The sequence below is a fragment of the Oreochromis niloticus genome, linkage group LG17 (genome assembly GCF_001858045.2).
Source record: "Oreochromis niloticus isolate F11D_XX linkage group LG17, O_niloticus_UMD_NMBU, whole genome shotgun sequence".
Lineage (NCBI taxonomy): Eukaryota > Metazoa > Chordata > Actinopteri > Cichliformes > Cichlidae > Oreochromis > Oreochromis niloticus.
Window position 1 is genome coordinate 32,572,595 of NC_031981.2, and position 25,935 is coordinate 32,598,529.

A 25,935-nucleotide genomic window follows, 5' to 3' on the forward strand; every position below is an offset into this window, starting at 1 on the left:
CTAGTCATTTTACCAGCGCCTTCTGTTGTCTACAGCAACATGTAGTGTGTGTGTGTGTGTGTGTGTGTGTGTGTGTGTGGTTTTTTAATGTCCTGTCGAGAAAAAGGAATGTAGGGGAGAGCAGGGATAGTTGTAACGTGGGTCAGTTGTAACACTTCCAATTTCTCCAATCAGGGCTAAGTTTCAAATGATGTGATTCATCCTGTGCATGCCCAATTCAGTTCTGCTATCACATGTGAAAAATCAGCACATTTAGTCAAACACAGACAATTTAACACGAAAAAAAGGAATTTGTATGCCAAAAAGTAAGTATATCTACTTTATTTCAATTTCTAATAGCATTATCTGCTTTGCAGTTAAACTCATCAAACTTAAATTATGTTATTTGTATGTCTATGGGGATATATTCTGTGTAGGTCTTTAGTGCTAATGTTTTAGCCATTGGCTGTAATGTTAGCTAGTTCATGGCTACAGGAGTCTGGGTTGTAACAGCAACAGTCTGGGTTAGTTGTAACAATAATGCAGATGTTACAACTTACCACACTATTACTTTAACTTACATTAAACAAGTTGGGGCAACGACATCAGCAGAGAGAGGTTCACTGGTCACCTTTGTATATGCAGTTAATGCCATTGGCAACACAATTCCTCCACTGTTTGTGTTCCCACACATACATTATGCAGACCACTGTGTCAGAGATGGACCAGTAGGAAGTATTGGTAGTGGAAATAAATCAGGATGGGTGCAAGAAACAGATTTCCTCATCTTTCTGAAGCACTTTGCAAACCACACTAAGGTAAACCATGATAACAAGTAATGGAATTGCGATGCTGGTGCACAACTACATTTTTTCAGCTTCATTGTTATGTTCAAAAGTTGGTGCAAGACTTGTAGGTTATAATGCCCACTGAGCCAATGAGGCCAAACTCAAGGAAGACCAACCAAAATTAATGAAATATTCAGTTGCAGAAAATTCCATCATTTGTCTTTTTTGGGGGGTTGGAATATGTTCAAAAGCTAGATTTCTGCATTCTGTCACACACACAGCTACATAAATGGCTCTAAGTGCATTCATGTGTTGAATACAAAAGATTACATGTTAATGTTTTGTCAGTGCCCTTATTTCACTGTGTTACATTTCACCCCAGGATATGTTACAACTAACCCAGACTATGGGGTTAATTGTAACATTTCACTCTTTGTGTTTGAGACCATACCATGCAATGGGCAATTGTGCTGCAGAGAAAATAGCTGCGCACTATTTAATAGCAGAGACATGTAAATACTTTGCATTAAATTTTGAATCCACTACCTTAAAAGAGCTCCAATTTACAGACAGAAATGTCAAAAATGTTACAACTATCCCCGGTCTCCCATATTTATTCAATCCAGTTTTCGAATGCAGCTGTTTAAAGGATTGTTGTTCGCAGCTTTGTCTAATTAGAGAAATGTCTTTGGCCTCAATTTTAGCATCCGGGACACCAGTGTGAGCTATATTTTAAATACAATTTCATCAATGGGATCATTAGATGGTAGGTCATCCAATAAACTTTTCAGTAAACTTATAAGTCTTAAGTTCTGTTTCTGCTTGAGCTAAACAGAGAAGCTAGTGGCAGAAGATTCACAAGGACAATGTTAACCGGCTAATGTTCAGCCGGTGAAGGTGCAGTGCATTCAAGTCCACCACTCTAGAGGGGAAAATAAGCATGTCTGTCCATTGAAACTATATTTTGTGAAGATATCCCTTTTTTGTCTGCTACTAAAATACTGAGAAATAACCAAAATCTGCACCGTGTTGGGATTGGCTAATCTTAGCAGGTTAAATAAGCCAGAACCTCTTTTTTTTATAAGCTACAAAACTTGAGCATTTAATTCAAAGGTCACATTAACCCAATATAGCAGTGGATGTACTATTTTAGCATGGTAACATGAAACATTACCATTGCAGAAAGTTTTGCAGTGTATCTGACAGTTGCAGCTGTATTTCTATAAATCAAGCTCTAAAGCCTTTTCACTGTCTGTAGTATTACGGTGGAATCTGGATAATTCAGAAAGCACCAAGTAAGGTGTTTTAGCTAACTAGCTGATATGCATGACTATGGCTACTAATACAGCTAACATTAGCTTTCTGACAGTGCTACAAAAGATCCACTGACATACCAGAGCCTACGCAAAAATAATTACATACTATCAGAGTTTCAGCCATGGGTTGTATATAAGTAGAGTTTATACATATAGTGCTTAAAATAGTAAAAATTGATTAAAAAAATTAAATAAAAAGCACTCCTTTTGTCCAAAACCATGTCCTAGGTATTACAAACAATCATTGATTGGCTGACTTCATTACTGTGGCTACTTGGATGTAGGGAGGCATTTGATCGTCAAGAGGTCTGAAAATGATCGTCAGTATTGAACTGAACCCAGAGTAAACGGGACATAATCTGTGTCACATAGAACCTTTTACAGGACCTGACGAGGAGCCTTGCAGCGCCATCTGGGCCATTTGTAAGTGATCAGGGACGATTACTGGATCACTTACAAATGCTTTAAAATTAGTCACTGAGTTATCCACTCCTCACTGTTCTGCAATAGATTAGTGCTCTCTTCAGCACTTAAAATGCCTCTCCTCCTTTAACAGCTACTTTCTCATTCCTTCATTTTTTAAATATATTTTGTTAAATGCAGTTTCTTTTTGGTTTGTATTTTGTCGTTGTGAATGTTTCTACCTTTAAATGTGTCCTTACTTGTGTCCTCTTGTGAAGAACTCCTTATGCTCTGTCGTGGAAGGCTCTGAAAGCGTATTCTGACTCTTTTCTTGAATCTGCTGTGTCTGCCAGCAAAAACATTCATCTCAACCACTTCAAAGAAAGCCACTTTAGTTAGGCAATATTCATAATATTTCTATTCATGCTGAAATGTCATTTCAGACCATCATTTAAGATTGTCTTGGCAATAATCCTGCCTAAGATGAAATTCCACGAGCCCCATCGTCTGAACTGTCAGTCTGTCAATGTATAATAAACACCCTGAAGGCCTGAAAACTTTGAGTCTTCTTCTTTTGACATGTTGTCATTACCAATGACCTCAAAGCAAACCAAACATGCACTTAGCCTAGCAGAAACTTTGCTATCATGAGCTAAAGCTAACATGTTTAGGGGAGATTTTTAGCTAAGCTATTTGCAAAATAATGTGAATGCTGTTGATGCCAAGTGTGAGATGAGAAATTAATTGAACTTGTATTTGTACATTGACCTAGACTGTTGCCATGATTGTCTCACGTCCAAAATGGTGGACACGTTAATGTCACATGATTTGAGGTCACGTGTCTGCAAAACCTCAACATGCAACTAGTTAGCTTAGCTTAGGACAAAATAATAAACAGGGTAGCCAAGCTCTGAGTTAGCCCCTTATAGCTGAACTACAGATTTTTTTTAACCCATGCCATAAATATATAATGATTACTTTTCTTATAGATGATGGATTCACATTTATTATCTTTGGACCAAACCAGGTTAGACATTTGTAGGGACTTCTGACTGTAGCTTCTTATTTGAAAATGTCTGTGGCAAAAAAAAAGTGCATTTTCCCAAAATGCCTAACTATTTCAACAACAAGGGGCCATAGTGGCAGGTGGTCAGCATTAAGGAGACATCAAAGACCTTATAACCTCCCTACAGACATCACCTCAAGCAGCAGGGGAACTAAGTTTTACTGCTGACAGCTGGAGAGTGCTCTGCTGACAGGAGGAAGGTGATAGCATACACTAAAATACCAACTGTATCACTCCACTTCCTCTGCATGGATCAAAGTTATCGCCGTGCTTCATATCAGAGTGATGTTAAAGGCTGCACGGAGCATGCACCACTATTAAAGGTGTGCCACCTGCAAGTTTATCAAACCAGTGAGGCCCAAATCTTCTTACTGAGTCCGAGCACAGCTGCTGTCAGGGCCTCTTTTCAGTCTCACCTTTCACATTTTTTTCTCTCTATCTGTCAAGCAGAGCAAACTCTCATCCTGTCCTCGCTCTGAAAGGAGACCACTCTCTCCTGGAGGAGCGGGGAGGGAGAGAGGTGATGAGCAGCTTACCTCTAGGAGGGATTAGCCTTATTAAAATGAAATCGTCTAGTCCTGAGTGACAGAGCTATGGAGGTGCAGGAGGCAAAGAGGCAAGGAGGAGAGCGCAGAGGGTCTGCGTTGTGTGAGGCCCAGCCCCCGGAGGATCTGAAGCACCGCTTTCTCTGTGTTCTTCTTCCCTCCATTCTTCACTTTCACCTCTCGCTTTCTCTCTTCATCTTCTCTCTCCTTTCCTCTGGTCTTCTCTCTCATCGTCAACCGCGGTCCAGAACAGGCGGATCTGTCAGCACTGCGTCAAGAGATCTGCCCTCAGTCTCTCAGATGAACTGCCAAGTACAGGGGCTGGACTGTAGGAGAACAAAAGACCTCCAAAAACACACACACACGCACACACACACACGCACACTCACACACACACACACAGTAAAATGTGTTTAATAGCCCTCCTATTGAAGGGCACCATGTATGGAATGTGTGCCCAGGGTCACTGCATAGAGGTTCCCAGCAATTACCCAAGCTTTAGCTCACTCATGTTTATAAGGAGTCAGATGTAAAAGGCATGGTCATACTGGATATGACTTTGTAAAGGGTGCCTAATGACATGTACACAGTGGTAATCCTTGTGTGGAGAGCAGCTCAGTGGTTGAATCAGAAGACCAGGCCATACACCATATTTGTGTTCATTTATAGCGCTTTAACAGGTTTAGAGGAGAGAAACAAATATAATCCTAAAGTGACAAAAAACAGAGGAACCAAACTCATACAACAGGCCATATGTTTTCAGCTAAAAGGGTGAAAATGTGGCCAGGGCACTTTTTTAATGACAGGAAACCAAAATAATAGCTTAATTGATATTTAAAGCAGACCTATTATGCTTTCCATTATTTTAAATTTTAAACATAAAGTACAAGGATGCTTATTAGCCATGACCAGCATTTCAAATAATGAGCATTCGTAAATCTGCAAGGCGATGTGCTTAATATGGTCATCTCAGGCACAGCACGCTCACCAACCTGCTGTTGAACCCTTCTGTTTGCAAGTGGCAGCCAATCAGAAGAAAGCTGACTTCAATGGAGGTGGTCTTAAAGAGAGGGGAGCTAAAACAGCTTTTTTCAGATGGTGGATGACCAAACTAGTAGGAAATTCATAATCACTCAATAATTTTAGTTGTCTAAAAGTTGCACAAAGTCTAACTAAAAATTCTAACTAAGACAGAAGTATCTTTGATGGAACCAGCCAGTCTGTACTTTAGTAGATATTAATACAATTATTTTCCTTACAAATTGCTAGAAATGGTGCAGCAAATGATCTGGTGGTTTCAAATGTGATTTACAAATGTACTTTGGGAAAGAAATATCCAAAGGCAGGAGTTGTTTTGCAGACCAAAAGGGCCCTAAATCCACTGCCTTTAAAGACTTAAACAATCCACAAAGGTAGAAGAAGGTTAGACGCAGAAGTTTTTATTGGTTTGCTTTTTAAAGAACTCATCAACAAATTAGATCTGATCAAAGTGTCTTCAAGGTTATCTGAATGATTATTCAGACAATGCACTTATAAGTTTCCACACAAGTGCATGAAAAGAAAACCTGGTTAAACTTGAGCATGCTTTGAATATAAAAATGGTGTTATGAATGTCTTTTTATATATTGTATGTAAATAAGAACCCCCCTTGAGACAGGCCTGATGTTAGTTTATTGCTGGAGCGGCCTGGGAGTTATTTTTTTTTCCATTAAGGGTCACTGTCCACCCCCCCGCCCCCACAGCTGATCACAAACAACTTTAAAAGGTTGCGTGAATGATTTCAAAGGTCTAATCTTGCCAAGAACCACAGCTAATGCTGAAAAAAGTCTAATTTGAAACAAAGACTGTGTGTTATGTGGTCAGCTAGTTGACTTGCGGCCACGATGCTGACTCAAAGGTCAGCAGAGATTAAGGGAGCAGATGAGGAGGAGAGGAGAAAAGGTCTGGTTTCACATGCAGGTGGCTGTCAAGGATGTTTACCTAGCAAGACTCGTATCTCTTCTCTCCAGAATTAGAAATGAACAAAAGTTCAGTTCAGTTCACTCCGACAGACTCCCTGATATCAAGTGGCGACCCTGCCTATCCAAACAGGCTCGCTGTTATTATGTCTACCTCTGACTTCATATGGGATTTCACTCCTGCTTTTATTGGGACTGAGGCAACAGCTTAGCAAGTCGAACGTGGACAAAGTACTTTTACAACAGGCGCTTGTGGCATTATAGCCAAGCACCTGAATCTAAAAATAAAACCTTTTTTCCAGATGTGTAAAGTAAAAATGTGGAATTCAACAAAAGCAGATCCTTTCCCATTTACGCTTTGTGAGGTCAACTAAACAACACCCCCACCCAAAAAAACCTTGAAGCTGATGGGATTGTTATTCACAGTGTGTAAAAAAGTATTTGCATTTTCAGACTGTCAGTGAAATATTTGGCTCCATCTGCACAAAAACTCCCAGTGAGAACAGACACTGAAGAAGATGTGGGTGTGCAAACAGGTATGTGTACATTCTGTACCCTAAAGCTTTCTCATACCTGTTCAGTGCAGCCATAAAAAACCCACCATATTTACAGTGGTGACATCAAAGAAGGCTGAAAAACCATTTGATGCTAAAAGGCCTCCGGCTGCTGAGACTTCTCACGCTGGAGCCGCCCGTCAGCGACGTTCCGCCTTTCTGTTTGAATTTATAGCTGCTTTGGAAAAATATTTCAAAATAAAATGACATTTAACTATTTCAGTAAACTGCTCGCTCTAACTTGAGGCTATTTGTAGGCGTCTCGTGAATGTCACTGGAAGTGCCGGGTGTTGGAGCCGCAGTAAAAGTGCAGTCTACTAGCAGTGAATATTACTGGACGGCTAAATGCAGCTGCATCCTGGGAATGTCCCTGTAGCTCAGAGTATTTCTGGGAGATTCCCACAAGCCAACAAGGGCAATTCCCCGGCTTATTTATCCATATTCTACTGAAGCTGGGTTACCCTGCTCCCACAGCAAAGAGGTGAATCTGCAAAACATAAAAATGTCTCCTAAAGTTTAAGTAAGCTTTTCCTGTTGGGTTTCTATAAAACAATAGCAGTGTTTAAAACAGTTTGGGAATTATGGCCACAGTGTCAAGTTATTTCAACAACTGTGATGTGATTGCTAGGCCACATGCTCGACTACCAGATGTATTTACACTAAAAAGCAAAAAAAAGGTTTTGTGAGGTTTTTATGAATGAATTCCACGTTTGTGTGTGAGAAAGGCAAGATGCTCACTGTGCCACTGATGATGCCAACACCAAGTAATTGTTTATTTTTGTGATGGTATTTGTTTCTGTTTTTTAAATTCTTTTTATTCTGAAAAAACTAAAAACTACAGTACTGTGCAAAAGTCTTGAGCCACCAAGAAGAAAGGGAGGGAAAAGACAACAGCAGCCACATGTGAACGCAAAATAACATACTTTATTATGACCATACATTTCTCAGGATCAATACAAAGCACTTCTCTGTTTTTGTTTAGCGATGCTTTGAATGTGGCACTTTTTCCTCCAAAGGACAAAGAGGATCAGACAGAAATGATTTTTGTTTGTTTGTTGTGTGGAAGGAGAAGGAGGTGGGAAATGAGAAGATCAGATAATGACTCAGTCGCTGCACTTGCATCTCCATGTTAGCTCTGAAACAGACTTGAGTTCTGCCATTTGCGTCCCAGTTTAATTTCATTCTATTTGATTGTTGAGTTGAAACCATAAAAGCATGTGTGCTCTCTGTGTACTCTTTGAGTAATAATTTGAGATCCTATTAGGGAAACTGGGTCATTGTAAGCAAGAATGCACGTCAGATTTAAAGGACAATCTTTACATTAAAAAAAAAATTCCTTCGCTGATTCTTCACAATGGCTTCTATAAATGAGGCCCTGGTTCTTTGTGTGTTGCCTGCACAGACAGATGGTTTGAAAGGAACCCTGCTGAAACCCAGTTTCAACAGATCCGCTCAGCAGCAGCCCAGCTTCACCATGAAGCAGCAGGACTGTGCAAAAACGCCATGCAGGAGGGCAAACAACAAACTCAATGTATAAGTGAAACCATTTTGAAGACCATTTTACTTATTCTGTATATTTTAGGCTAGAAATCCTCCTAAAATAAAATTTAACCAAACATTATTTAGCAAATATACTAATAACAATAACAGTGCAATTAAACCTTTGACTTTCAATCAGTAAAAGCATTTTACAGTTGTTGCTGGAGTTTAAAAGAAAAAAAAATCGTTACCAGTTTCTGCGTTTCATAAACCGCCTGCCTCTAAGTCCTTTGGAAAAAAGCTTGGACAATGCTGTCATGTGTCTTACAAAGGAACGGGGGGTCAAACAAATGCGCATACGTTACAAAATAATCTTATTTTACACATAAATATGATATACAAAGGCAGATGAGACAGAGCCTTGCTTATGTCAGTAAAGCTTTTGACCATGCAACGTTCAGTACCTTAAAAAAAAAAAAAAACAAACGCCAAAAAATCATTAGCACGCCTTAGTCCACCAGAGACGTAAAACAATGTCAAATATATACACAATATCACAAAAATAACAATATCACTTTTTTCTGCAAGAGCACAATTGTACCATATATTTTACAGCTAAAGTTGTACCATTAGTCCAGCACATTAAGATGTGTACAGGTAGCTTTAAGGGAAAGAAGCAACTATTGCTACACGCCAACACTAGGAGGTCATAAGAAGTATTTAAATACACCATTGAAATATAAGCTGTAAAAATAATATATTCCGAATACATTTATATAATTATGTACATATACATATAGGTTAAATACTGATCATTCTGAATCCCTGGATTGCTGAAAACGTCCTTTGTCTTTTTAAGCAGCTAGCTATTTTGAACTAACTGGATGAGCCCGCCATTTTTATTTCCGCTGCTGATCTACATGATGTGCTTCACATTGTTTATTTCACTGTTTTTGACCATGTGTTTTTTTTTTAAAATTAACTGCTTTATTTCATTTTTTTCTTTAACAAAAAACTCAACAACTTAGAAATAACCAGCTTAGAAATAACAAGCTTCTTTGTGTTCTTGCATCAAGGTAGATGAGAAGGTTGATACCACGTTCGCGTCTTTGCTAATCTATATTTTTGTAAATTATGACCTTTATGGTTCCATGTAACATTTTAGGATGTTTCTTTTTAATTTATTCATTTTTTTTTCAACCAAGCAACTTTATTTTTGCAAGAACATTGCTATCTTTGCTATGCTAACCTTAGCTGCAATAAGCTAGCAAAGCTAACCGCTTTCTGACTCTAGCTTATATTCATTTACAGCCATGAGGGTTGTATCAATCTTTTCATCTAATCCTGGGCAAGAAGGTGAATTTACCAACCCTGCAACACTACATGAAACACCAATTCTGCTTAAAATCAAAATCTGTTCAAAATGTATGTTTAGCCGTAAGCATAGGTGTGACTTTGAACATAGAGGAGGTTTACGTGGCGGCAGTTTCTCCCCTTAGTTCAGAACAGCCTTTTTACTGCATGATGATAATCTACACTACTGCCTGCCTATTAAGTGCATTGTTGTTGTATAACATTTAGTGTTTTATACCTCAATAGAAAAAGCTCTTTACTGCCTTAAAAAGGAAATCCACCCTAAGACAAAGTGTACACGTTCCTCCAATGATCTTGGTTCGTTTTACTAAATTAACCGCCATACAAGGTTTAAAGTAGGTCTGAAAGTGACTAAATTTGCCAGTTCTCTATTCAGACTGGGCCAAATTTTGCTAGAGAGCCCCAGAGTTCAGAAAATGGATTTGTACCTGCTGAATTTAAAATGCACAATAGCTTTTTTTTTTGGTAAGAAAGGCTCTTGAAAACCCCTTCTCAAGCGTTATCTACACGGGCCCAGATCCTCGGAGGTGATGTGTTATATTTCAGGGTAGACTTTCCTCTTGACGTACCACCTTCACACAATTAAGGCACCTTTTAAACCCCTGAGGGGTAATTGGGTTCTTCTAATAAGAAGAGAAGCAACAATAACAACATGGAACACAGAACTGGACTAAAACAAAACCACACAACATAAAGTTTAATCAGCCAACAAAAAAAAAGGAGAATATTGCGGAATGTTTGTGGATATGGTACAAACGCCACAAGTGCCCTGTTACATTTCTTATCTCATCTTCTAGGATTTTGCAGCAGCAGTACCGTGCACCATGCTGCCATGGTGACATCACAAGACCTCCATGGCTGTATCCCAAAGCACCTTCAGAGATAAAGAGATTCTGTCCCAAACCTTATCGAGCTTCATGGGGGTGCGGGTGGATATGTCTGCGTATCTGTGTCTAGGAGTTAGTATCCCACGTTGAGCTTGTTTTTGTTGAGCTCTCTCTCCAGGTTTCCTATCAGTGTGTCAATGCTCTCTTGCAGGTCCCTCAGGTTCACCCTGTTGCTCAATACAGGACTGATATCCTGGATCTTCATGTAGGCCTGGTAAGTGTGCTCTTTAGGTAGCCGAGGTGGCAGGATGTGGTTACACACCTTGTGTTCTTGCTCCTCCTCCTCTAATGGGTGTCCACTGTTTGAGCTGTCACTTTCTATTAGCTTCTCCTGCTCCTCCACCGCCTCCTGTGTTTCCTCCTCCTTTCCCACCTCCCTTCTCTGAGGTTGCTCTTCATCTGCGGTATCAGACACAGGACAATCAACCTTGAGCTGTATGCCGTCTCTTGCTTCCTCTCGCTTCTCCTGGACCTCCTCAGTTGCCTCGATGTCTTCTGAGGGAACGTCGTCATAGTCTGCCTCTTCTTTGCTGGAAGGTAACAGCATTTCAGAAGGGAAGTACGTCTCACCACAGCCACTCCAGTCACCAGCATAGCGGTTGCTGGGGCTGTCCAGACGCCCTGGTTTGGGTCGCAGAACGCCCGCCATCTCTGCTCCAGTGAGGTTCAGCACCTGGGGGCGCTCTTTTCTCCGTCGCAGAGGCAGGGCTGACAGCAGGTCAGAAGAAGTTGGAACCAGAGAGGGTGCTGGGGGCTGAGAAGAGGACTGGCCATGTGGGTCCACAACTAGAGGAGGAAAGAAAAAAAAAAGAAAAAGTTAAATATAAGCCAGCTGGTTATTAAACAATCATGAAAATTACAAAAACACAAAAATAAGAAAAAGTCATATTTTCTCATTCTTTTGCTTTCCTCAGAGGGAAAAGTGGTTGTTGTTCTTCTTTAATAATTAGGTTATTTAGACCAGCGGTCCCCAACCCCCGGGCCACGGACTGGTACCAGTCCGTGATTCGTTTGGTACGGGGCCACGAGAGTTGAGGCTCGGGTGTGCAACTTATGGTTTTCAGGGTTTTTATCGTTAACTCGGTTTCCCTGGGTCTTTTCCTGTGTTGTAGTTGTGTGTCTTATTTTGAAAGAAATATTTACACGTTACCATAGCGACCAGAGAGCATTAAGGGGCAGCGAGGAGGATGTTACTCTCAATGTTATTGGCACATTTCAGGAGGACGCTGCTAACAAAGTTGAATGAATTCAACGTTGAGTGTTTATTGTTATATTTACAATATATTTTTGTCTTGGTTGTATCATTTTATTTTGTTGTATTTATCCACGACACCTTAAAGGCCAATAAAAGGTCGGTCCGTGAAAACATTGTCTGACATTAAACCGGTCCGTGGTGCAAAAAAGGTTGGGGAGCGCTGATTTAGACTATATACTTCTAGTGGTATATTAGCTTTATAAGAGCTGCAAAGCACACCTGATGGCTCACGTATTATCCACTTATATACTGTAGAATGCAGTTGACTGAATCACCCCCAAAAAAGCAGTAAACCTCAGAGCGAGGTAGCACAGGTCAGCTGATGACTGCCTGGAAACAAATGTACTGCAGCTTACAGTACAAATGATTTCCCCACTGCACTGCTACACCTACCCACCTACCAATTCCTACTTCAGCTCCTGAAAATGTCTCTACTTTTCATTTTATTTCTCCATATAAATAAATGCATTTTTTTACAATGACTATGATCTCTTTGCTTATTTCAAGTCTTCAGTTCAGCATGATGGTGACATTCAGGGGAGCACTGATCATAAAGGGCGTGCTTCAGGGTACAGCCAACTTGTTAGTGACAAAGTGCTACCATAACAGTCTGAACTTCTCAATCAGATTAACTTTGCTGGCTTAAAAAAAACAACAACAACACCCCCACGCCAAAAATCACACCAAGATGCACAAGTTGATCTTTTATGTACAGTCTGTATATACAGCATTTTTTTTAAAAAGTATCAGCATATTGTTTATGGAAAAATACAATGGTGCGCATTTCATAAGCTAAAATCCATCTGACAGATTTTAAGGCCGATTTCGCAGTAAGGGAATGTGATGCTATCAGCGTGGCTAGACAGGGCTGGATGAGAAAATATGATTTTCTGTGATTAAAATAAACTAAAAAACAACAACACACACATACATAAAAACCACAAGCCTTGTTTTGGTGCAGCTGATTTCTGTTTAAAAGACTCTTGCTTTAGCGGAATGACCCTCTGTGAGGACAACATAGAGAACAATAGGTTCATCATTAGGTGAGCGAACATGCCAAGTTACACATGCTGAAGTCACACCACTGCACACAGTGTTTTGTTGCTTCCTGTGCTGTTATCGAGTAACCAAACTTAAAAATTAACTAAAGTTTGGACCTTAAGAAAGACTCCTCCAAGTGGACTACGTGAAGGAAAAGTGAGCAGCCAAACACAGTCCGGTTACCTGTCTGCATTTATCTCAGTACCTACATTTTCTGGCTCCGCTAGCTTACTATATTGGAAAAGAACAAAAACACAGTTAGGGCTGTAGGTCCATGTTCAATAGATACATTATATATTTAAAAAGAAATGCTAGATTTTATTTTGAGACATGACCTTGAAATGACTTGTTTTCCTTTGTGCGCGTTCGAGTACTTCAACGAGCTGACGATAAACAGAATTTTTTTGCACTGTCTTATCTAAGTTCACTGCAGTTCATTCATCAGAGTGGCTGTTGCTGCTATAGTGTTTACATGAAGTAGCTGCACACTTCGCAGCTCCCCCGAGGCTAAAGACTTGAGCAATTATCACCTTAAAACAAACAGAAATTATCTTCCTTTCAGAGGCGCTGTGTTATTTAATTCCAGACATGATTCACTGATGACATGATTAAAGCTATTAGCTGTCAGCAGAGAAAATGAAGACGGAAAGCAGGCAAGAATACTATCATATTTTTTTTACCTTTCTTGGACAGCTTCACAATGTTTACTTGTTGTAATATGTTAAGATTTGACTTAGTTGTGCTAGGATGAGTGTGTTTTTACATCTAAACACAATAAAAAACCAAAATGGACAAAATAAAACAATAAACTCACAGCTGATTTTAATGATAAATTAAAAAAAGAAGCGGGGCAAATTAACAGAAAATGAACGTGCAGCTAATTCTGGATTTTAAAGATAACACTAAAAGAATCGTCTTGCCGTCACTTTGTCTGTCTAACCATCTGCTCACATCTTCTCACACATACAGTTGGAAAACTTCTTTATGCACACTCATCACCTCCTCAGCCTCTTCAATACACACACACACAGACACACACACACACACACTCACATCCTGTAAGTAGTGTCAGTCAGGCTGTGGAGGCCTGAGCGACAATGCCTTGGAAGGTTTGGTATGTGTGTATGAAAGGCGTGAAGAGGCGGCTCAAAATATCCCACAATGATTGCGAAATGTACGGGTGAAGCTTCAGGGGCTGAGGGGTAAGGTTAAGCCAGGAATGTCTTTAATTATACAGTCCAGGCGCCCTGTACTCTGTACTGGGGAAGCGGATGGAATGGAAACACTGCTGAGGGTGTAAATGAAGGCTTGAACCTGGACTAAAATGCTTGGTCAGTGTCTTTATAAGTCATTAAAGGCAACTGCGGGGAAACAAAAAAAACAACAAAAACCGCAGTTTTTATGCTTTAATTTTTGAAATTCCAAATGTAATCCCCTCTGCTACCTGCAATCATAGGATTCACAGATGCTGACTAATTAAGCCGCTGCAGCCGCTGGCTTACATTTCTTTCTCTGTGCTCCTTCTCTGGGTGATGTAAAGCAGGGTGCTAAGCTTCAGTGGTTTACACAGAATGGGTTCGACGTGGGAGTTGGAGGATGCAGTTAAAGTTAAGAGGCTCAACCAGACGCAGAGTCACTTCGTCTTCAGACGCACATCAGCAGATCTGGTTAAAGCTGCAGGCTGCTTGGGAGGAGCTCCGAGGATTGTAATCATTCGGGAGGTAAAGTCTGTCTCACAGGATGTCGGAGCCATTGGGAAAAAGGTTTTTAAAGACGGTGAACATGTGCTTTTTCAAAACTGTATCAACGGAAATCCACAGAATAACACTGCACTCAGAAAAAAGTTAAAATACAGTAAGTTGGATTAGTTTTGGATTGGTGGCCATGCATATGTAAAACCCACAAAACAAAACAACTAAGCTGTCCGCCCAGCCCAGGGGCCCATTTTTCGATTTCTTTTGGAGTCTTCGAGAATGTAAATGCATCAGCAGCCACTGCATGGCTCACTTGATTATTAGAAATGTGGTGAACTCATAAAATCAAGCCCGCGAGCTAAAAACATCAGATTAGTTGCCGTAACCAAGGCAAATGTCACGCCACACACACTTCTCTCATCATTCTCCATCCTCTCCTGGATCATCTATGGGCTTCGCCGTATCTCACCGCGAGCAGACAGCTGCAGCTGGCACAGAGCAGCTGTGCAGGCAGACAGATGACCTGTGCTGAGAGAAGCTGCTGCTGACTGTCCTTGATTGGTGATTTATCTAAAAACGGAGGGGGGGACCACGCCCCAAATGTTTGGTTTACACTGAGGCTTTACTGGCTTGGCTACGATTGGCTCAACCCATCACGATGAAGCACTTGTGGAGGGTTTCATCTCTGAGGAGCCGACAGATGGTGGCCTGTGGCTATCAGCTGCACTTGTGCCAGTGATGGAAAAACCTCAAGGATCAAAGCAGCCTAGAACCCTTTAACAGCCCTTTGTAGAGCTGAACCGCAGGGCTGGCACTGATTTGTACAAGACCCTCAGGCGAGAGAGACCAGTGTGCACATGACCTGACTGCAAATGTGCTGCTTTCTCAAATCACGCCATGTGCTCAAAACGTCTTTACAGAAAGCGGGACGGAAAAGAACAACAAACAAACAAAGGTCATAATCACCTGGCCAGAGCTGGAGCAGGTAGTGCAGCACTTCGATGTGCTTTTTGAAGTGCAGCGCACTGGCCAGCTCCTCAGAGTCGATGAAGACTCGGTTGGTGTGGCAGGACGCCTCCTGACGCTGGCTCAGCAGCACCGGGCCGAAACACACCGCTAGGTTCTGGCACGTCATCTTATTCATCTCTTGGTAGGATGCCACCAGCTTCAGGTGGTCAAGAAGCTTCCGCAGCATCATCTGATCCAGACACACACACACACACACACACACACACACACACACACACACACACACACACACACACACAGATACACAAAAGCCAGACAAATAAAACATGTTATTATTATGATTAGTAGTTGCAGTTGTACCACTAGCAGCAGCAGTAAAGATGCAAAGCCAAAAACTGCTTTAAGACACATCTGCAGCAGTAAGTTTATCTTAAAAAAAACTGAAGGTTTTATAAAAAAAGAAGGAATATTATTATCAGTAATATAGGGCGTGTTGGCATAGGAGCCCACTGTACAATACTGCAAATGCTACACTTAAAATTAAGAGAGTGGCTGTATTCTCACAAAGCACTGACATGCTTCTTTCAATGAAACTGGTGACTCTGTTCACTTAGACCAAACCGAGTGACTATAGCGCGCGGATACAGAGTTTCAGCAACTATTCGTTTTCACTTTTATGTCATTCTACTGTGGATACGATGACAGTGCTTGAGGTGCGAGCCTGCACGACATCACAATTATCAGCCGAACAGTGGTAATCTGTAGCATTATGATTATTACCATTATCTCCCCACAATATGCCCTTTCAAAGCCACCTCTGTGACAGTCCTCTAACTCCTGTGCAGAAGAATGTGCACTTTTTTAAACTGTCCTTACCCTCTCCACCTCTGGTAGGTTTTCCAGCAGGCTGACGGTGTGTTCAGAGTCGGTCTGGTCATTCTCACACCCCGACGCTCCCATCCGCAGAGGCCTCGCAGCCATAGACTCCAACACTGCCTCGTATAGCTGCTTGTTGATCAGAGGGTAGGGCAGCTCACGTAGATAGTCCTTCAGCACTCCTGACGAGAGAGCGAAAGCAGAGCATGAGAAACTCAACTGCATAAGGATAGTGAGTTTAACATCCACGCAAAGAAGGCTGTTTCATTTTCTCACACTAGCCGATAAATACGCAGGCGACTTTTAATACCTGACAAATTGCTAATGATATCTCTTAATGAGGCGCTGTCACCGAGATTTAAAAAGCTTTTCTTCTCCTCCTCGTTTAAAAGCACTCAACCTGCCACATTCTCTTGGCTGCAGATTCAGGTCCCATTGTTTTCCAGGGCGATCCCGTGTTTTCCGGGGCGATCCCGTGTTTTCCGGGTGTGATCCCGTGGCGTCTGCCGAGAGGCCCGATGGAGTCGGGTGTGGCTCGGCAGCCCCGAAGCGTCGGGGGGTTGTGGGGTTTGCTCTGGCATCTGTGACGGCGCATTCGCACCTGTGACTTCAGCCTCTCAAAGTTCAGACAAAAGCTGGGGGAAAACATGAAACCCACGCTGTCTGTCTCCACTAAGCCCCTGAAATATCACTGGTATGTCTTTTCATCAAAAGCAGAAATAAAGAGAATGGAGGAGGGGCAAAGATGGGAATTAAAACAACAAAAAAAAGGGATCCTGGCAGTGTGACAGATCTTTGTGGTGAGTGTCTGCTCTCTTGTGTGCATGAAGCTGGATCAGCTTTCAGGAAAGACTGGGGTGGGGGGTGGGGGGTATTGTGCAATTAGCAATATTTGTTAGCTTCCCAAATAGTGCAAACGGAATGAAGGATGAAGGATAACCAGATAAATACAGGTGAGCTATATTGGCGCCCAAGACAAATACTTTTATTTTCTTAAAGACCTTTGCTGCTAATAATAATAATTTAGCCTGATAAATTCCTGATCCTTTATTTTAATGTAACAAAAGCATTCATTTGTCTATAAACCAGGATTAAATGTCTGCAAAAGAGGCTACAAATACAATGACTCTGATGTGCAACACACTAAAGTCTACACTGCTCATTGACAAACCGCTGCAAATGTTTCCTGCTGCTCCCGTCACACTGTGCACCCTTATATCCGTACAGCTACATCTGCTGGTGCTCTGCGACCTTGTTTTTCAGTGACTTATCAGCTGTTGGGTTCCAACATGTTTTTGAAGCCAGAGTAAGAGATCTCATGCCCCATGTTGTTGGCAACTTTGCCAGTGATCCCTGCTCTTCTTGTGCTAACATGCTTATCGGGAAACGTCTTCGCTCTGTTCGGGTTTATCAGAAATCTAAGATGCAGCCGAGGCCAAAAACCTATCAGCTTGTGGGCTGTGTCAGTGTCTGCTCATATGCTGCTGTCTTCTGTTCACTGTATGAGGTGCATTTGCATTGATATCACGGGCGTATCTCTTGTAGTGTCTGAGAGTTACTGTTTTGTTCTTTGGTTGTTGTTTGGGACAAACTCAGAAAGGGTTTTGTGCTGCGTGTTTTCTTTATTTTATGTTGGCTCACTACAATCAGCATCAGCATAAGCAGTTGAAACATGTCTGTTTCGCGTGGTCATGTTTTCCTTATATACAACCGATTTTCTTCACGTACCTCATATTCAGCTGAGCACCACAGAATCGAGTTCAAAGAAATCAGTTTGACCTCACTTTCCATCACTGCAGTTACTTCTAAGCAGCTGTGCTACTCCATCCACAATGATGATCTCCTGCCTGTCAGCACGATATGATATTTGATAAGACACCAAAGATCACAGGGTGGCTACAGACTTTTAATGTGGGTAGTCTGTTTTGGCCCACCTTAAGCATATTGCTGAACCCTTACTGGACTCTTTTTAACTCGCCAAGCAGCAAACATGTAAGTGAGAAATACAGTCAAGATGGAAGTGTGTGCAGACTGAAACACCTCAACCAATTTATTCCTGTGTTAAGCTCCTGTTGTTTGTGGATGACACTGCTGGGCTCAGCCGTATCCAAGATTGAAGCAAGCTGCATAAAGACAGGAGGTTGTGCAAGCTTCCATTTGATGTATCAGAAATGTAAGTCAAACTTCAAACTTCAGACAAATACCACGGTTAAGTTCTTCAGGTTCCACAGGCGTATGACATGAAGCACAGTAGTTAAAGTCCTAAGGAAGTTCAACCTGTCAACGGAGCTGTTGTCCCAGTTCTGCTGAGCTGTATTTGGGTCTGCTTTGTATCTTTCAGTTAACTGTATTATTTGGCTTAGCCACTTAACCAGAGATGAGACGACTACAAAGAAGACTCCGGGCTGCTGAGAGGATTACTGGTGCTCCCTGACCGACCCTCGAGGACCTGTACTCTTCCAGAGCAGGAAAAAAGGGCTGGAAAAGCTGGAAAAATCATTTCAGACCTTTCACACCTCGGCCTCTTTGATCTGCTGCCCTCTGGTCAGCACTTCAGAACACTGAGCACCAGAACATCCAGTCACAGGAGTGGCTTTTTTCCCCTAGAGATCCTCTCCCTCAAGAGCAACTAAACTACCTCACAAGACCTCTCCAAGTTTTGGTAGTCTCAGTGTATAACAATGTGGAAGTCTGTCTTTTAACATTTAGTGTTACCCAGTGGTATTTGTGGAACATTTAAATTCTGAAGTAACTTTAATAATTGTGATTTTTTCTGTTGCATTCATGTTTTGGAAGTTTTATCCATAAGGAACATTTCCCTGTGGCAACAGTTCAGTTTGACTGCTTGGGGTTGTTGTTTGAATTATTGAACATGTGGCTGTATGTGCGTGATTATAGGACAATAAATCTAGGAAAACTCATGAGTGACACAATTCTTGAACACGCCGTGACTCTAAAGCGTGCAAGAGGAGCAGCTCTTGGTAGAACAACAGATAAGACGACACTGTATCTATGTCAACCATTATCCTGTTTCCAAAGCAGTGACACAACTGATTAAAGTGCTATAAAAAGGAACACGTACTTCACTGCTTTTCTTGTCCACCTTGTTTTTTTTTTGCCTCTTCTCTTCTATTTACAGCATACTACAGTACGATTCACAGTAAATCCAATGAGCTTCCTTAGGGCCAGTAAGAAGAACAGAGGGCCTAACTTAACGTGCTCACTTTATAATCCCACTAAGTCCTAAATCTGCTCTTTAAGGGAGCATTAGGATTACCACTTTTCAGTCTATTTCTAAATAGCATCGTCAGAACATCATCCGCTCATATCTGCAGAATAATGTGGACAAACTAATGTTTCAGTGTTAGCTAACAGCACCAGAGTTTCAGGTGGTGTCACACGTGCATTTTCTATTTTCCTTTGCTGCAGTTATATAGAAATAAATTGGATTACAGAGTGGAGGAAGGATCTAAACTCAGTTTAGTGTGTTACAGTACAAAGTCTATGATTAGCATTGTGATTAGTATCTGCACAGTGGCACTCAACACCAACATAAACACAACACTGATCTATTTTAAATCGTCTGTTTTACATCACAAATAAAAACAATCAGTGATCAAAAAGCGCCCCCCCCCAAAAATCAGTCGAACAGCTGACAATAACTGCTTCCTTTTATCTCTGTATGTTACCACAGAAATTAAAAAACTGACTGACTGAGCTACCATAATGAAACTTGTGACTGTTTTACAGGAATAATCCAGAACACTTCTTAAAAATTTCAGAAGACTCTCTGGATTTTGGTGTGGTGGTTAGCAGTGGTGCCTTACAGCAAGAAGGTCCAGAGTTTGATTCCAGTCTGTGGCCTTTCTGTGTTTACATGTTTTCTGTGTCTGTGTGGGTTTTCTCCAGATGCTATGGCTTCCTCCCATAGTCCAAAAACATACATAGGGTTGTGAATGTGAGACAGAATGGTTGCCTGTCTGTCTCCATTACTGGAGACCTGTGCAGGGTGTACCCTGTCTCTTGTCCTATAACAGCTCTGATAGGCTCCAGACGCCACAACTGAACAAAACTTTGATAAAGACATTAATGGTCACTGTTGACTTTAGGGACTTCCTGATTTTTTTTTATCCACATGTCACCATGCAATGTATTTAAAAGATGAAGAAGACTGGAAAATGTATTAATAAACTTGCTTTCTTTTTAATGGCCACCAGGGGGCTACTCCTCTGGCTGAAACAAGTAAGTCAGAACTTATAAAGGTCTATGAGAAAATTATTTCTAACTTGATTTCTAACTCAAGTATTTTCACAATGAAGGTTTTTAATATTAAATAAAGCCTGAGTATATTTAAAGTAAAACAAATCCTGTCTTCAGCTTCTTAATCAGGTCCATCCCTGACTTAGCCGAATGCTAAACTCCAATGTTCAAGCTGGGAAAACAAACCAAAGTGGGCTTATTTCGGTTATGACCTCAGTAAACACTTTCCTGATGAGGTTGTGGCCTCAGCCCAATAGTTTTAAGTCTTATTAGAGTAAAATTGCTGATAACACAGAGTATTTTTCAGTGTGCAGTTACTTTGTAAGAGCCGAGTTGCTACTATGTTGGTGTCCAGTGTCCTTGGTTCTTCAAAAGTTTCAGATGAGGGATAAAAAAACCTACCACGACAACAGGTGATAGCATTGTAGCTATGTCTATCTTTTATATACAGTGTAGTGTAATGTTTAGCATGTTAGCATTATACATAACTGCATAGGAAGTATGTTTTAGCGTGTTAGAAATTATTTGTGGCAAACATGCCCCATAGAGCCAAGTCTAGAAGCAACTTAGCTTTGACTGAAAATACTGAATATGATACATTAAGGAATTATTATTACTTAATTATGACACTGTAAAATGTGTCTCTTCATAGAAAAATAATGAATATAGAATATAAAAATATAACAGTAAATATGATTCTGACAACTTAACATGTTAACTGAGACATTTTTTAAGTTTGTTTCTTGCCATAACTATTTTCTCTGAACATGTAAGGTTCAACACTTCCTGGCACTAGAAATACAGAAATACTCTGTATTCCTGAGACACCCAGCAGATGCTTAGTAGGCAAACAGCTCATACCCAAACAAGGATAATAGCTTACTATCTCAGCCCTCCGATCTCAGGTAGATCAAAACATTGACAGATACTACTCAGCAGGGTTAGACTTTAACAGCGCTCGGGGGAAGCATGCTCTTAAACCCTCATAAAACTGCCCTGCAATTAAACGCCCTCCCTGTGCCCGTGAGCTAGCATAGGTTCAATATAAAATCTGGTATGAGCTGAATTTGATCAGGGTATATAAACAAAAGACACATTCACTCTCTTTAACACTTCCCTAGCCATGCCGATTTCAGCAGCAGATTAACCAGAAATGCTGTGTGAAGATTCCACCCCCCTTCGTCAATCTTTACGGAAAATTTTACAAAGATAACCACAATCAGCTTGTTTGATCACACGAAAACAGACCGTCTGGAAGCAAAAATGAGCAATATATTTTTATCCCTATCTCACTAAAATAAAGCTTTTATTTCTTTGTTTGTTTTGTGATGTTCTGCATCTGCAAACAATACGTGATGGGAGGTGCCACCTGGCTTGCTTTTTGCTGCCATTATTACAGAAAATCACGCAGAGCCCTCTGACCTTCCCTGCACTGCAAGGAAGACCCGACAACAGCGGGACTGTTACACGTTAGCGCTGCCCGATGAAGTGAAACAACTCATGTTTTTCCTGACATGCAACACATGAAAGCAGCACACACATTTAGGCTCTTTCCAGTTCAAAAGCCAAGTGGTCAAAACTGTGTACGTGCATGTGCACATGTGCTTGTCTGACGTGAGGAGAATGGGGCCATTCAAGTAAATCATTAGCCTGCTTTGACTCGGTGCTTTGTTTACTTCGGTGTGTTAGCCCCTGTTGATGCTCTTTTTCACGCAAACAGACACACACGGCTCTCATATATGCACATATGCACGTATGCATGAGAACTGTGGTCGCAAGCAAGCAGACAACAAGCAAGCTGACAACAGGCGTACGCTGCGTGTCTTTTTCACTCAGATTTAAACTGTCAGGTGGGGGGGGGGACTGGTATGGCTCTGCACCAGCACTATCTGCACTGCACTGCATATACTTTCCCATCTCCACCTACATGTTTGGCTGATAAAGACTGCAGAAACAAACACTTGCCTTAAAAAAAAACATTAACAAAAACTTAAAGCACCTCAAAGTAATCTGATGAAGTTTTTTTTTCCTTGCTCACTTCAGACTATTTCAGTGTCCCAAATATGCCACCAAACACTACAAGGGACACAATGCACTGGGGCATGGCTCTACCTTTGACCTCTTGTTCAAACAAAGCGGAAGGTCGCTCCTCTTGTCAGTGCTGCAGTCAGTGCCTCGCCTGGAGAACAAACAGGGGGTTTGTTCTCCGTCCTGCCCCCTTCTCTGCTGTCCCGCACGCCCCCACGCCACTAGGGGGGCCAGAGGAGATTTGTGTTTGTGTACTGCCTTGTGCAGTAACACAAAATGTACAGTTGTTGCTTCAACTTTTTCACTTTTCCAAAAATGAGCAGACTCCAGCTCTAACTCTAGAACCACACGTTCACACGGTACACGTGGATTCATCACAGATGCGCCTGCTTCCAGTTTTCAATCCTACCCTGCAGTTTAAGAAATATTCTGACAGCCACACCGTTCTAAAACTCTTCACCAAGTGGTTGCCTGCCTCCCCGGCCGACCCAGGGTTCAGCTAATCCCCCGTGCGTGAGCCAAATACCATCTGTGTTTGTTCGGCAACAAAGGGGGCACTTGTTAATGACTTTCCATGTCTTCACCGGAGTACTGGCAAGGGTTGGGGGTGCTGGGGGGGTTGGGGGCAATTTAGAGCAGCAGGCTATGGAAAAGTCGAGTCAGGCAAGGGAAATTGAAGACCACAGACTAAAATCCAATGCCAGTGCTCCGAACGAAAAAGGGCAGAGGACACATCAGGTCCGTTAGTGGAGGAGAAAATGACTTTCAAGACTTTGTTTCCACACTGAGACCAAAATCTTCTATTATATGGATTTAATCATAATTTAGCACGTGTGCGGCAAAAAATGTTCAGGTGCTCACACAGCGGCTTCAAGCAAAGCTACCATATGGGCCTACCATAGAGCGCACCGATCCCCCCCATTATCATGTCAAACCACTGACTGAAGCCTTCATTGTTTAACAAAAGGGATACCAAGAAGAAAGAAGAAGAACGTCATCAGGATGTGCTCAGAGGCCTTTTTAGAGTTTAAAGAGAACGGTCCAGAAAATATCCAGTGAGGAGCAATTCTGAAAATAGATGCTGATGTCAGAGGCCAGAGGATGATAGCCAGACTGCTTCCAGACTGATAGGGAGGCAGGAGTAACTTAAATAACCACTAGTTACAACCAAGGTCACCTCTGAACGCACGGCACGTTGAACCTTGAAGCAGATGGGCTACAGCAGCAGAGGACCACACAGGATGCGACCCATGTCAGCTAAGAACAGGACACTTTAGATGGACTCAGTAAAAGTAGATATCAGAACAGTGGAAAATGTTGCCTGCTCCAATGAATCTCAATTTCTGCCACAACATTTGCTTCATAGGGCCACGATTTGGCATAAACAACACGAAAGCATGGACCAGTCTGTCAGTCCTGCATCGTATCAGTGGTTCAGGCTGGTGGTGGTGGTGTGATGGGTTAGGGGATATTTTCCTTCCCTCACTTTGGGCACCTTTGGGATGTGGTGGAATGAGAACACAGATGTGCAGCAACTGTGTGACTCTATCATGTCAATATGGATCAGGAATGTTTTCAGCACCTTGTTGAATCTATGACTGCAATTACTAGCAGTAGCAGCTAGGTGTATCTCATAAAGTGTACACTGTTTTTAAATGAAATGAAATGTGAGCATTTTGTGAAACATACTGTGAAGCAAAGAACTGTGATTTGAAACAATGGAGCGCCATGCACGGAGCATGTTTTGCAAGCTTAGGATTGAACTCTGACCCCTGCATAATCCTTTTCACTACCTCCATTTTTAAATTAGCTGTGCGACGCGCCAGCCCGCTTAGCTCCATTAGCTGTTCGCTTATTAGCCTCTTGTCTGACTCCAAGCTTAATTTAAGGCTTCCACTATGAATTAAAATTATGTTTTTATTCCGTGTATGTTGGCTATTGAAAACAGGGTGTGTAATATAACAATGCTACAATCAGCTTTTTAAAATTCCTGTTATTGTGTGTTTTCTATTCTGCTGTGCTTTTTATCCTTTCTTTTATTGTTTCTTACCTTATGATCACTATATCCCAGAAATCCCTGTTTTTTTTAAAGCATACACCATAAACTCCTTCATCTTCAGCTCTTTTTCTGTCTACGTCCTCTTCCACTCACTCAGACCCATCTGCAATGGCAACTCGCTTGGCAGAGCAAATTTAGGCAGCGAGCAAAAACCAACAATCCTTTTTTTCTAACCCACTCAACTGTTAACTGTGTGCTTTGCCCTGCCATGCAAATGCATGTGGATCAAAGCAGGCATGATAGGACGACGCCTATACAGGGCCTCTCCCCAAAACTAACAGCAGCCCCTAAAATGCCCAGGGGTTTCCATGGTCCTTTCCTCCTTTTGTGGAAGAAAAAAAAAATCATGACCATGTCATTTTCTACAACTTGCCGCCCCCTCCCCGTCTCCCCAAATCTGCTACACTTTTAGAAGTAATACTCAATTCAATGCCACAGCTGATTTTTGGGGTTTCTTTTTGTGAGATGTGCTCACTGTTTCCATTTGTCATTTCAAGGGAGCAACGGAGCAGAAAAGAAATTCAGCTGACAGGAATCTGAATGGCGTTTAAATTTGAAATGTAAGGTTTGCAGTTCTGCTTGTTGGACAATCAAACAACTTAAAAAAACAAGATAAAAATCCCCACGTTTGACGTGATCTACAAGGTCCAAAGCACAAAAACAAACTGAGAAAGAACAGTCTGAACGCGTGCAATGATCTGATTTGTTTGACTTTGTGTGTGTGTGTGTGTGTGGCCCTTTCCTCTCACACTCAGGGATTTGACACACACACACATAGATTCTTATAAGATATACACATGTGCTGACCTATTCGCCATGGCTACATTCAGGTAAATTTATTGCAGTGGATCAATACTGAAGCTGGACTCCATTACATTAACACACTATTTGTTTTTGTTAGTTTTGTTCCATAAGTAAAAACTCTCATAAATTGTATTTTTCATGTTTTACTGGGAGTCGTGTACAAGTCAAATGATTAAATGAAATGCCTATTATAGATGCCAGTTTTAGGTTTGTGGTTAGTATTTATTTACTTAATGACAGCTACAGAAGCAGTTAACAGTTAACAGTCTGTTAACTTCATTGTTAGTTTTTCCCAGTCCTTAGTCATTTCTCCACCCTTATTTTACTCAATATTAACTGCAACTTGTCATAGAAAAGTGAGCATTTTATTTAGTTATTAAGTTTCAACCCAAGGGACTGAAAAATGAAGCTGTTGTGGTAGTGCCAAAACTGACATTCCTTTATTGGCCACTTGAGGCAGACAGAAAATTATTAAATGTTAAATTGCCCAACTTTACAGCAGAAATAAACAGTTTCATCGTCCCGTTAAAAAAAAATGTTTTGGTCTCTATCGTGAATTTTTGGCTTTGTCATAAATATGCAGGGTTGTGAATTTGTCTAT

At 41.3% G+C, this 25,935-nt stretch overlaps 1 protein-coding gene across 2 annotated transcripts in view; it reads right to left on the reverse strand.

The window, feature by feature from the left end:
- Positions 1-7,512: 7,512 nt before the first annotated feature.
- Positions 7,513-25,935, reverse strand: part of syde2 (synapse defective 1, Rho GTPase, homolog 2 (C. elegans)) — a 48,614-nt gene continuing 30,191 nt past the window's right edge. The window contains exons 6-9 of one of the 2 annotated variants that reach the window (XM_025899546.1): positions 16,184-16,365; positions 15,305-15,536; positions 12,535-12,607; positions 11,008-11,134 (exon numbers count right to left, since the gene is read on the reverse strand). In XM_025899546.1, coding sequence (XP_025755331.1) covers positions 12,576-12,607; positions 15,305-15,536; positions 16,184-16,365 — 446 coding nt within the window. In that variant the 3' untranslated portion in view covers positions 11,008-11,134; positions 12,535-12,575. Of the gene's footprint in view, positions 11,135-12,534; positions 12,608-15,304; positions 15,537-16,183; positions 16,366-25,935 lie in introns of both variants that reach the window. The other variant, XM_003452353.5, reaches the window with a different exon arrangement.